The sequence below is a fragment of the Mya arenaria genome, chromosome 1, assembly GCF_026914265.1.
Source record: "Mya arenaria isolate MELC-2E11 chromosome 1, ASM2691426v1".
Lineage (NCBI taxonomy): Eukaryota > Metazoa > Mollusca > Bivalvia > Myida > Myidae > Mya > Mya arenaria.
Window position 1 is genome coordinate 41445748 of NC_069122.1, and position 12030 is coordinate 41457777.

The window sequence follows — 12030 nt, forward strand, 5'->3', positions numbered from 1 at the left end:
AATCAATCTACTTATTAATTTTGACCTTATCTTGGTTTGGGGTCCCTTGGGAGAAAATATTATGATAAAGACCGCTCTGCTCACGACTCGCTTTAGGCATTCATGTCAATAAGGATGTATACGGTAAAACATTAAGGTACAATTTGTGCCATGTATTACTTTCTAGAGCACCCCGAAAACCAAATACAATATATCTTGTGTTCTATACAGAAAACCACATTTAATAAATTCATTTTTTTCTAACAATTAACTACATATTTTAACCAATTCCAAACTATTTACATATTCAATATCTATTATCATTCTAGTTCTACACTTGTGCGAAAGTTACCCATAACGTTTCCTGCAGAAAAGAAATAAGAACACATAATCAAAACTTTACATCAAATATTTAGACTTAAAACACAGGAGAATTATGAGTCAAGAACTAATCAGCATTCAAGTGCTCCAGTACTGAATTTTACTGTAGATAGTTATATACTCTAGGATAAATAATATGCATAGGGGAAATAGTGGGAAAAATCGAGTCAGAACTCTTAATATTATTTTTATTACACAAAAAAACAAACTGAAACAATTTATTCCAAGTTTGTTATCTTCATCTTTAAAACGCAGGCAATGATTTTAATCGTATTCTAGGGAGAATAACTATCTATTGTAAAATTCAGTAATGCTGTTTTGTTCCACAAGATTTGGAGGGTACACACACATGCAAAAGGTATTTTGTGATTAGCATGACATGGTCAAGGATGACACTTACTCATCACTGACTTAGTTAAGTATTAACTTAATGCATACATTTTTCAACCTTTCCCTGTAAACAGTCTGAACAAATTGAGGTACATATTGGATTATTCCATATTTATTATATTTATATCTCCTCATTACAATACCAAAACTGGCTTACATTTATTGTCCCGTATTCAATATTGATCTTATCCTGGTGTGGTATCCAATAAGCAACTTAGATTAAAATTAAAATTAAGACTAGAAACTCAGTGTTTTGATTAGACTGTATAATTAGCTGACCAATAGGCTGAATGAAATCACTGAGGCATGTATAAGGATAAGGATAAGATCAATATTGAATACTGGCCCTTATCCTAAGACATGCCTCAGTGATTCCATGTAGCCTATTGGTCAGCTGAATCAAATTATCTAAATTTCTTAAATTAAAGTGCTTATTGAATATGGCCCGTGGAAAACACAATCAAGTGCATGATCAGCTGTCTGTGTCAAATGAGTAAGCTCAAACCCCCTCATACCATACTAATCACATTCATTTGTTGGAACCATGCAAAAGGAATGTTGGGGTGGAGCCATGCTTTCATCCATGCTTACACGGCATCAGAATATGTGCTACCCTGTAAATCTAATATTCAAATTATTTCGATCTGGAATACAATATGTAATCCAAATAAATATCATGTCCATTTATATAATCATGCATTTCTGGCAACACTGCAAACATTTCAACAGATTATAAATATACATGTTGTTTTTTTCTTCCATTTTCCATGCAACTGTTTCCATTTTTCATGCATGATATTGCATAAATGTGGTATTTAAATAAATACATGTACATGTAATGATATCAAGTCATAATCATAATAATGCATCTACCACAATCGTTCTAGCATTCAAACGCAGTTGCAAACCATAGCTGTATTCTAATCACATTCTATTTATAGACATTCTATTTTTAGACCAACCTTTGCCACCAGATGGCGCTATAGTTGAATCTTCAGCCTTGGTTGCTGCATAACAAAAATCATGCATATTAAATATGGAGGCAATTTATGCTAATTACTTATTTCAATCCCAAAATGCACTTAATTTCCATTCAAAGAGAGTATTTAAAACAACTGTCTTGTTTATTACATAAAATGCAATAAATTTAATTTATAATATCTTCTTTTCTTAACTTAAGTTTTAGAAAAAGAAAAAGATTGAAAGAATTGTTACAGCTCGTAGAGACTAGAAAATTTATTCTAAAAATAAATAAAATATAAAACAGTCAACTGAGATGTTTTCAATAAATGATTTCAAAGTAATTTGTGTTAAATTTTCTGTATACATTTAAGAAAAAAACTGAAAAAAAAACCAGATGATTAAAAACTGTGATTGCGTTACAAACTTCCGTTAAAATGACCCCAGTTATTTGAAACGTTCATGCAAATTCCTGCATGCTTTTCCCGTGTTAATATTCTGTTTATGGATATATACATGTATGGTTGATGTATATATAGCCACAATCTGTTAATAAGAAAGAGAAATGCTTCATTAAAAGAGAAATAGGTACCTGAGTACCCAATCTATTTATAACTATTACTCCATTGAATACCCTTGGCAAAATGACTGCAGAAACCATGTACTAAGTCATGAATAATTAATGAGATGAAATCCGCACATTTGATTGGAAGCCTATGACACCCCATAGAAATTTCCAAGAAGTTACGGTAAAATTATGAATTTTCATGCATAATAATGGTTCGCTAGCCTATTTTCCCCATGGTATTTTCTGTAGTGTGAACAGAATAATATAGTCTGGGTCCGCTGATGTAGAAAACTCATTTAATAGGATACTCATTAACAGCAGAGCTTTAACATTAAATGAATTTTCTTTTTAACTATCAGGAATAACAAGAAAAGATTGCTGACATCCTGACTGTGATATACATGTAGTTAGAAAAAATAAAATTGAATACCATACAAAAATAAAATCCAAAATAAAATTTGATTTTCTGAGCTGTGATCCATAGTCAACGATTTCTTGCCTTTATTTTTTATTTTTATTTTGTTTTACAAACTTGTATTGTCATATGTAGCTGAATCTATTCTTGTAGTTCCTGTGTTTTTAATAAAAGAACTTTAAACAGGAATTTGCCACGTAACATAATATATAAAGAAGGAAATATAACAAAGAGCTCGACAGATGTGTCATAATACAATTACATACAACTACATGATATATCACACCAATATCTGTTTATTAATTATGTTATATGGCAACCTTAGAATACAACCTACAATTTCAGCCAATGAGATTACAGATAGGCAACTGTTCAGTAGTAAACTTAATCATTAAGAATTTCAACGTTCGCACGTGTTTAAAGATCCGCCTACTGCCAATCATCTGATACACACTACCTGCGTCAGATTTTGCGTTGACAATGTATCAGCCAATAAGGTTGTATTCTAAGTCAGTTAGATGACATGAAGTGAATTCTTAATGATTAAGAAGCACTCGTTTGCTTCGCTCACTCTGCCCATTCTTAATCATTAAGACTTTGCTTCATGTCATCTAACTATTACTTAACAAAATAATTCTAACATACAAAGGTCTATTTCACATAAAGAAAATATACACAATATACTGGTGTAATTAGTGAGGTTCAATATGTAATGTTCTGTTATTTTTGTTATTTTTTGTTGTGTTTATAGGGAAAAATAAATGAAAGGCTTAAGCTTTTAGCTTTCTAAATGAGGTTTTAATAGTGAATTAATGTAGAGTTTTGTATGTCAGGATGGCCAGACCAATTTTATGTAAATGCTTAGTTTTTTTAAACTAAAATACAGGAAAAAGTCTCTAAAATATCAAAATTTTGGGAAAAAACTAACCTCACTACTAAATTGGCCTGGCCTGAATAAAACTAAGAAATTATACAACAGTCACAGTATAACAGCTAACTGGAAACAGAAGTTGACATTAGTAAGAAAAATACAAACTAACATTTAAAAATAAAGAGTCAAGTAAACAACTCAAATTCAGATATATCTGCATACATAATAGTAAGTAAAAATCATATCATAATGACCATGTAATGAAATAAATATATTAACAAAATCTCTAAACTGAGAAATGACTAGTAAATGTGCTAAACATTTTAACCTGGAAAAATACTTATTGCAAATGTTTTATTTTTTAACCTTTAGTAAATAGCATTAAATTAATGCAAAAAATGTTTTTAAAACATTTTGATTGTCAATGAGAAAAATTAAAGAAGTATTGAAATATCAATTTGAAACAGTGTTGTTTTTTCTCAACCATTTTGGAAAAGGGGTTGGGGCATATTTCTTATCAGCAAACATTTGTCAATTTGACTAAAATTGGGAATTCCGATGTTGCCTAGAAATGAACAAGAATGCTTTAAAAGGCTGAAAAGGTAAATTAGTGTGATAAAAGTTTGTTTCTTTAAGAACATACTAATTATTCCATACAAAACTGGTTTTGTGGTCCATTCTTTATGAAATATACATAAATATATATAACTATTTATTATATACTATTAGCTGATGTGCAAAAAAAATATTGGAATCTTGTTTTCACTTTTGGGAAGAAAGTATATGTTTTAGCATTGGGAATATGATCAAACTTTGACTCCAAATTGGTCAGAAAAAAACACACTGTAACATAAATGAATAACAACACCCACATGCAGGACATCCAAACAAAACAGAAACAGTGATTATAACAAGCATTAGCAAGGCATTAGAGATTAAACATGCATTTTCCCCTTACTGCCGTTACAAAGAATACCCACAAGCCACGAGTTATACAGAAGGTCCTGCAATTATTATGTGAATTAATACAGAACTTTTTTAGGTTTCCCAAATGTACTTCCATCTTTACCCGCGTGACATCAGCAAGAGATATTACAAGCATTTGCCCTCAGTGAAGTTACAAAGAAAACCCACAAGATATACAGAAGGTCCCTCACAATTATCATGTGAATTAATTAAATGGGTAACATTTTCAGGTTTTGCCAATTCAACTGCTAAACAATAGCCAGAGCTTAAAAATTTAAGTCTTAGTTTTGAAGATAAGATTTGAAATTTAAATTGTTTCAAAAATTATATATACAAAAATATTTACAGACTTTCAAAAACGAAATTACTTTAAACGGTTACAAATTAAAACCATAGCTCTCAAAATTTAAACTCAGGGATCCCGCACCTTTCAAATGGGTTAATTCAAAGCAATACTTATCTTTTTTACATTCAGCTAAAGGTATTTTATTCCTTGTTCGAAGACATCCTATTTCCCTTCTCATTTGGACTGATCTTGGTGCTCAGAAATGCATTACTAGTGTTTTCAGATGAGCTTAGCATTTCAAGTATTTGAAGCATTGAAAGAACATTGCCTTAAGTCTGCCCAAATCTGAATTTCAAATAAAAAGCAGCATCTATTGCCAGTCGATCGATTACCAACATCAAAAGGAATGGACTGATGTCATCAACAATTTGGCTTATATTTTGACATTAAACTGATTTCTCAAACTAGTATTTGGCGTTGTTGCACAAACATTCATATAATTTTCTGATTTTTTCACAACTAAAGTTCCAACATAATTTTCAACATTTTTCTTACATCGCTAAGCAAATCTATACATTTTAAGAGGAAAATAAACACTTTTTTAAACACATTATTTTTCATTCAGACAAACCATTTGCTATGTTTAATGTTATGGAACTAAAAGGATAAATATCATAATGCTTGCCGAGCAGATATAGCTGATTTTTGCAACAATTTGGTCAGCATGTTATGAAGATTATTTTTCATTTAGCATCCGTGGCCGAGTGGCTACAGCGTTTCCCTACGGAGAGGTCGATGGTCTAAGACTCACATGGACCTTGTTCTTTTAAGGCCGGTTGCCGACGGCGACCTAGCAGCTTATTTAAATAATGGGTACCAAATGCCTTCCTGCCCGGCGCCGGCATATATGATAGGCATTTGGAGTAACGATGTTCATAAATCAAGGTGTATCATAAGTCCAGCAAACTTGCCCTTAATTGAGCAGGGTAACAATATAATAAACAAACACTTTATACTTTACATAAATGATATCCCAATAAGCACAAAACAGTTTTACACACATATGTTGCTGCAGAAAAGTCACATGCTAATGCTTGCTATAATCACAAACAGGCTAGTTAGAAAAGTAACTGATATACAGATGGAGATTTTTTAAGAGTTAGTAAATTTAAGTCTTTGACTAAGATTCTAGTGATACACAACACAAAGAGACTAGTGCATTCGCTTTTCCATTTTATCCAGTTTAAATGTCATCCCAGACTGATTTTATGTGATTATTATTAAAAACCTGAAAATCAATCAGTAATAATTCATTTGATAATCATTTTAGATTTTTAAAGTTTAACCTTATGACAAAACAGGAAATGCTGAGATTTTCTGTTAGGATCATACTCATAACATTATAGAGTCTGGGTTTTTTGTCCTCTAAGCAATAATTAATGTTTGATTAAATACATTACCCCATATTAACAAATTTGAAACTTTCCTAAATTACATCAAAGACATAGAAAAGACCCAAAAAAGGTAACAAATTTCAATCCCATTTGGTATAGACCTTGAAGCAACCAGCACTCAAGACATGAAAATGACCCCAAAATGTAACAAATTTCCATCCCATTTTGTATAGACATTGAAGCAACCAGCACTTGAACCATTGATTTCAAACAGTTATATAAATAAGTCAAACAATAACTTTTAACTGATTTTAAATTGACAAGTACACAACTTTAAATGACCCAAGTCCCCTGCCCCATACAGAACATTGCCAGCATTTCTTACAACTATAAATTACCTAAGTCACTCCCCTCCTCCCAAAAAACCCCATAACAAATCACCAGCATTTCTTACAACTCTAAAATGCCCCCGCCTCCAAAACCCCCAGCGTTTCAACACTCTGATGTAGAATAGAAAAGTCTGTGTAAAAGATAACAGCTAACTACGACAGTTAGAGGCACAACATAGCGTCGGAAACGACGTAAACCTTGCGCTTCGTCGCCAACGTTTGACGTCATCAGCTCGCGCTGCTCTTTCATCTCTTGTCGCAGTTTCTCATTCTCAGATTTCATAGATTCAAGATCGTGTAGTTTATTTTTAGTAGTTTCAAGGGAAAGAACCAACGTCTCCTTCTGCTCTTCAAGGTCGCCTATCTTCAGTTCAAGGGTTTCGCGTTCCGACACATATCCTTCGATCAGGCCTGTGTATAAAAAGTGGGGCATTCCAGGAACGTGAAATGAACATGCAGATCGAACACCATAAATGAATCAAACCCATTTCATGTTAGTTAGAATGAGTTTGTTAAATGATTTTGATCAACAACAAATTAAAATTCATCTTAAACTGATGGTGATTCAAACACAAGCATTCAATTTAAATTCCAAATATCACAAAGTTTCTGCATTCAACTGTAACACAGTAACGAACATCATCGCACCATTTTATCATGCAAAAAACATGTTTAATCATATTAATGCTTTGACAACTAATACACAACGCTCAAGATGGATTCCGCAATCACAAGACCATTAAACCATGTCCATTCAAGTTTGAAAAAAAATATGCCACAACAGATTTCTTTACAAAAATAGCAAAGACCAGGCCCCAGTTTCTCAGAAAATGCTTAAGTAATTACTCAATAATTAGCTCAACCTATTTATTTAACCCAAATACTTGTGTGATTACTCAATAATTAACCCAACACATTTAACACAAATACTTAAGTGATTACTCAATAATTAACCCAACTCATTTAACCCAAATACTTAAGTAATTACTCAATGATTTTACTCCACCATAACCACAATCTACTATGTTGATAAACATTGTTCTTCAATAGTAAAAAAAAGAGGACTTACTATTACTCGAAAAATAAACATTGACCTTCATTGGGTCCTGGGCTCTCAAAACAACTGGAGTCCAATTAGTAGCAGGATTAAGCTAAGCTCAAATTCTTTTGTTTTTATTATAATTTGTGCAATGTTAACATTCTTAAAAGTTCAAGGACTTTAAAAGGAAATTATCCTTATGAATCACAATAAACTAATTATAGATTTAGAGTAGGAAATCTGGTTTAAAGAAAGAAGCTATTTAAGCTTGTTACACTTAAGAACTTTCGTGACATTGGGGCCAGAAGGAATACAATATTTTCCGTTCTTAAATGGTAACATAAGCAAAAAGAATTAAAAAATTAAATATAGAAAGAAAGAAATTCCACTCATTTTGCATTATTCACTGGATTTAAAAAGTGTATTCAGTCGAGTAAGTACTTGCGAATATTAGGGAAACTGGGGCCGGAACTATTACAGCTGGATTTTTAAAACTTGATCCTAATCCAGCCAAATATAGGAACATAACAAGGAAAACCTAAATCTCTAAAAAAGTATCAACTTCTCATGTACATAGTATGACGTCCTACCTTCTGCCTTGTGTAGCTCGAGAGCAAGGAAATCTTTCCGCTCAACTTCCTCTCGTAATCGATCCTCGAGGTCAGCACAGCGGGCCATGAGTGATGAGAGGTCATGACCCGTCCCCTCGACCGTGTCAGCAAGTTGCGCCTGGGTGGAGCGTGTGTCAAGAAGTTGGGACGTGGTCTCCTCAAGGACTTCAAGTAGGTGGGTGACAGAGGTCCGTAGTCGACTTCCAGAGTCTATATGGGAAATTTTGTTATGATTTTTTCCATATTTTTCCAATTATAATTCATATTTCTTTTTAATTTGCACAGAGATGTTTTTTTCCACAAAAGCCCAAAGGATAATTGATTTGGTGAGGTTATTTAGTCATCTTTCTATATAGAAGCAGTGGAATACACTCACAGATTGACCATTTTTACAACTTTTTATTATTTTTTAAGAAATAATTGTAAACCAGTGATATAAGACTGCTGACAAAAAATCAAATCACAGTTTATCATATTTATGTATGAAAATTGATGTAATGCCGCTAATTTAATTTTTCTTGAACATTAGTAACGCTTAAAACATCAGTAAACATGAATAATTTGATTTTTTGTCAGCAGTTTTATATCACTGGTTTTTATTATCCAGACGCTCACGAAAAAAAATGGCTCATTCCAAGATAAAAAACAAAACAAAACATGTCAAATTGGTCAATTTGTGAGAGTGCAGCTTTTAAAAACATAACATACATCCATACAAACGTAACACCATACTAACCTGGAAAGTCTATCACATCATTTTCATCACAAAAGTAAAAGTTATCCATCACAAATTAATTACAAGAATAATGATTGTGAACACAGCTGGTACTAAAATGTTACAGTAAATTTACTTCCTCAAAAATATTAACACACGTCATATCTGCTCAGAGTCTGAATTTCTCTCGTTGAACAGGATTGACAAGTAATAATCATATTTTCTTGACAAAAAGGTTTAACACAGCACACCAACGCTGGGAAATCTCATTGCTTGAAATATCACACTCGTGAAAAGTAATCCCAAATCAGCTTTCCGTTTAAATATAACACAGATGATGCTGAGTTTACTGTTAAATAACTCAGTATGCTAAAGGAAATAGAAATAAGGCCAAACACAGATAATGTTGTGGTTCCTGTTACATGCTTAAAAAAAAAAATAGGCTAGGAAGGTAGGGAAAATATTTTTGGAAAATTATTGTATAGTGTTAATGTTTGTTTTAAGTATTTATCCTTGTGCTGTTTATATACATGTATGAATACACATTCTGACATTACTGTTGCCAAGAAAGTTACAAAATAAATATAAAAGTAAAATCTATCTCCTTACACAAATTATAGTGCTACATGGATTATATTTAAAGGATGTATGTTTTTTTTAGGGGTGTTTACCAAAAAAAAATAGAGTCCGCATACTACAACCACAGCATGTTTTTTGTCTGGCCTAAGCCACTTATGGAGATGAAGACACTTAAGTATGGGGGTCACAAAGTGAGGTAAGGGCAGGATATTGCTCACATACTTTCATATTCATTGTGCGCTTGTGTTGTTATTAAAAAACCTAGCACTAGAGCCAATTCTTAACCGGGTGTCAATCATTTGTATGACAGAATGACAGTAGAAATATATACATCCCAAATTTACTGCTGTTTGCACATGAACTTAGCATTACAAGAGTTTAAAGCATTAAATAATCATTGCTTTTGCATTGTCAGAATATGGTGGGTTCCAAGTTAAGTCCAACATCTTTAGCCTGTAAATCAATTTCGCACATCAAAGAAAGCCGACTGCCACCATCAGTGATTGAGCGATTGTTTTATGTGTCAGACCAGGAGACACTCAAACTGAAGAGGCTCAAACAAACTAAAATCATCCATACATGTACAGTATGCACTGGTCTCACATCAACCGGCCAATTATATCACAGCCTTAAATTATGCTCACAAGATCGCATGGTGTGAAGCGAATGTTTTAGAAATTTTGCAACTGAATGCCACATTGAGGCGGTAAAAATTAACCGTTTCTACAGTGTAAAATGACAATGCGATCATGCTTTCTTAAACTGATGGATTAGCAGGTTTCGCTAAGTTAATTTGCAAACAGTAGTATAACAAAGACAAACTTAGGCATTACTTTTTGAGTCGAAAAAAAAAATCAATTTACATTGACGTTAGTTCTTAGTACACTGATTAAAAAAATCTTACAAATAGCTTGGGTATGAAAAAAACACCTTAAATTGTTCTCAAGTGCTGGTAGTTATTTCACAGAAAAAGGGGGGTAACTAGTACAAAGCTTACATCTTATATAAAGAGAGAGAACTGTTGTTTCATCATCATTATCCTTTTTAGCTAAAATTTCTGAATACAGAGAAAAAATATAAAAGTATTGAACAATTGCTTAGGGAGAGGCGAGTATATAGTTATTTCATAGGATTATATAAACAAAACATGATGCTGAAAGAATGGTGGAATAAGTGACATGTTATCAACAAATGTATTAAACATTCGATTTTCAAATGGCTTTAATTCTTAACAGTAATGAGAAATGTTTTGATACAAAAGGGATATTTTTCTTATATCTTTTTTTAAAGTTCAAATCTTAATCACTTTTCTGACAATTGCTTAATAATCAACAGAATTTCTTTATCTTACAATAATTAGTTATACATCTGTTGATAACGTGGACCCATTATTAACATGTAAATAGCACGGAAAACAATCGAAAATTAAATCTTACTTTTACTTCAAGGGAGATAACGTTGCATGCAAGTATTTAGTGGATACAAGAGAGGAAAAATATATGAAAAGCCAAAAGGAGAAATAATCCACTATCAAAAGTAGTTTCTACACAGACTGTATTTAAAAGGTGATTATTTATTTTTACATGATGTCTTTGAAAGTGGAAAGAAAGTAAAAGAGACATGAAAGACAGATAATTTAATTTCATATCTATACAAGGGAGATGACTCATGAATTGTTAAAAAAGGCAGTAACCTGTGCACCTATAAAAAGTTTATCTTGACCAATCTAAAAGGTTTACTTTCAATGCATTCTTTTTGATGAAAATGAAATAAGATATAAAAGGGAGATCATTAAGTTTAAAGTATAAGGGAGACAACTACATGTTAATAATCAAGGCGGGTAATTCACGCACCTATAAGCAGTTCCTCCTCCTCTGATGCAAGGTCGGGACCCTGGAAGATGGAGTCACATATTCGCTGGGAGAGATCTAGGCCCTCGTCAGTAATATTGGATAAGATAGAAGTCTCCTGGAGATTATCAGCATCTGTAATATAATACATTAAATTTTGAATGGTTAATCAGAGGGATTAGTTTCCTGGTAAGATAAAGGCACATATTTGCTGGGAGAAATCAATCTCATGTCTGAAATATGGCGGTCTCCTGGAAATTGTCATCATTTGAATGGCAGATCAAATAAGTCCTATTGTTTCCATGCCTGGGCAGAAAAACCAAAGTTTCACATGTTGAAATAAATACTCTCCGTATCTAGAGACGTGATTGACTTTTCAGCTGATTATGGCAGAAACCATTTTGGCATTAGAGCCCCTTTGGCTATTTAGAAGCCCATTTAATGACTCTCCTGGCTTCTAATTTAAAGCAAACTGTAGTGGCATTTTTTAGAGCTTATAATTTAACATCCTGTTTGTTGTTGTTGTTTTTGTTGTTGGGGGGTGGGGGGAATTACAGGAGCCATTAGATCCACAATCAAATTACATCCTTGATATTTAAGACAAATTCTGCAAAAATGAATTGTTGGAATATTTTGT

The 12030-nt window shown here is 32.5% G+C and overlaps 1 protein-coding gene across 12 annotated transcripts in view; it reads right to left on the minus strand.

The window, feature by feature from the left end:
- LOC128230612 (A-kinase anchor protein 9-like) overlaps window positions 1-12030 on the minus strand; it is a 119381-nt gene that overhangs the window by 54233 nt on the left and 53118 nt on the right. For 11 of the 12 annotated variants that reach the window (XM_052943097.1, XM_052943091.1, XM_052943119.1 and 8 more), the window contains 4 exons: window positions 11397-11528; window positions 8229-8459; window positions 6798-7010; window positions 1713-1757 (listed from right to left, as the gene is read on the minus strand). In XM_052943097.1, the coding sequence (XP_052799057.1) occupies window positions 1713-1757; window positions 6798-7010; window positions 8229-8459; window positions 11397-11528 (621 nt within the window). The remainder of the gene's footprint in view (window positions 1-1712; window positions 1758-6797; window positions 7011-8228; window positions 8460-11396; window positions 11529-12030) is intronic. The other variant, XM_052943083.1, reaches the window with a different exon arrangement.